The following is a 674-nucleotide window of genomic DNA, read 5'->3' on the forward strand; positions in this document are numbered from 1 at the left end:
CCCTGGGGGGGGAGCGGGGAGCCGTGGCGTCCCTGCGGGGTGGGGGTGGGGAGCCGTGGCGACCCTGTGGGGGTGAGCGGGGAGCCGCAGCCCCCTCGGGCTGGGTCTGCCGCCAGCAGCCCACAGGGAAGCTCGGCCAGGACGCTGAGCCACCACCGGGCTGGGCGTGGCGCCCGCCTGTCTCCCGGCCCCGTGGGCTAGAAAGCGTCCGTCCTCGTGGTGGCTCAGGGCCACGTCACCACGTCCAAGGTCAGTGCCGTCCGGGTCTGGCAGCCCGCGGCCGCCGTGAGTCCGGCCGGGCGGCGCGCGTCCTTCTCGTCCGTCCTGCTACGGGAGAGAGCGCTGCCCGGCCCGGGCCACACAGTGGGTTAGCGATTCACACCGGAGTGGACTGGACACGACACAGTCACAGAAACCACAGAAAACAGCCAACTGTCCACGAGGATGCACACTGCGTCGGGGCCCGGCCCGGTAAATAGCAGCCGGCACCGCTATTTAGGGAGCAGTTGTATTTTCTCTTACAGTCCCGACGCGCGGCGCGTCACGGGCAGCCACGGCGGCCACGCCCGCGCCTTTGGGAGAAAGAGCAGTCACCTTGCAAGAACAAAATACAACTGGAAGACATTGTTTTAAAGGGGAACCGGCTCAGCGCCTGGGGAGCCCCGCGGCGGGCG

General features: G+C 69.0%; 1 protein-coding gene across 1 annotated transcript in view; it reads right to left on the reverse strand.

The window, feature by feature from the left end:
- Positions 1-224: 224 nt before the first annotated feature.
- The window catches only part of PPP3CA (protein phosphatase 3, catalytic subunit, alpha isozyme), a 21,500-nt gene continuing 21,050 nt past the window's right edge, over positions 225-674 (reverse strand). Inside the window, exon 11 of the mRNA XM_012727724.1 lies at positions 225-324. Coding sequence (XP_012583178.1) covers positions 225-324 — 100 coding nt within the window. The remainder of the gene's footprint in view (positions 325-674) is intronic.

Source organism: Condylura cristata, unplaced genomic scaffold, assembly GCF_000260355.1.
Source record: "Condylura cristata isolate star-nosed mole 26May11 unplaced genomic scaffold, ConCri1.0 scaffold00021, whole genome shotgun sequence".
Classification (NCBI taxonomy): domain Eukaryota; kingdom Metazoa; phylum Chordata; class Mammalia; order Eulipotyphla; family Talpidae; genus Condylura; species Condylura cristata.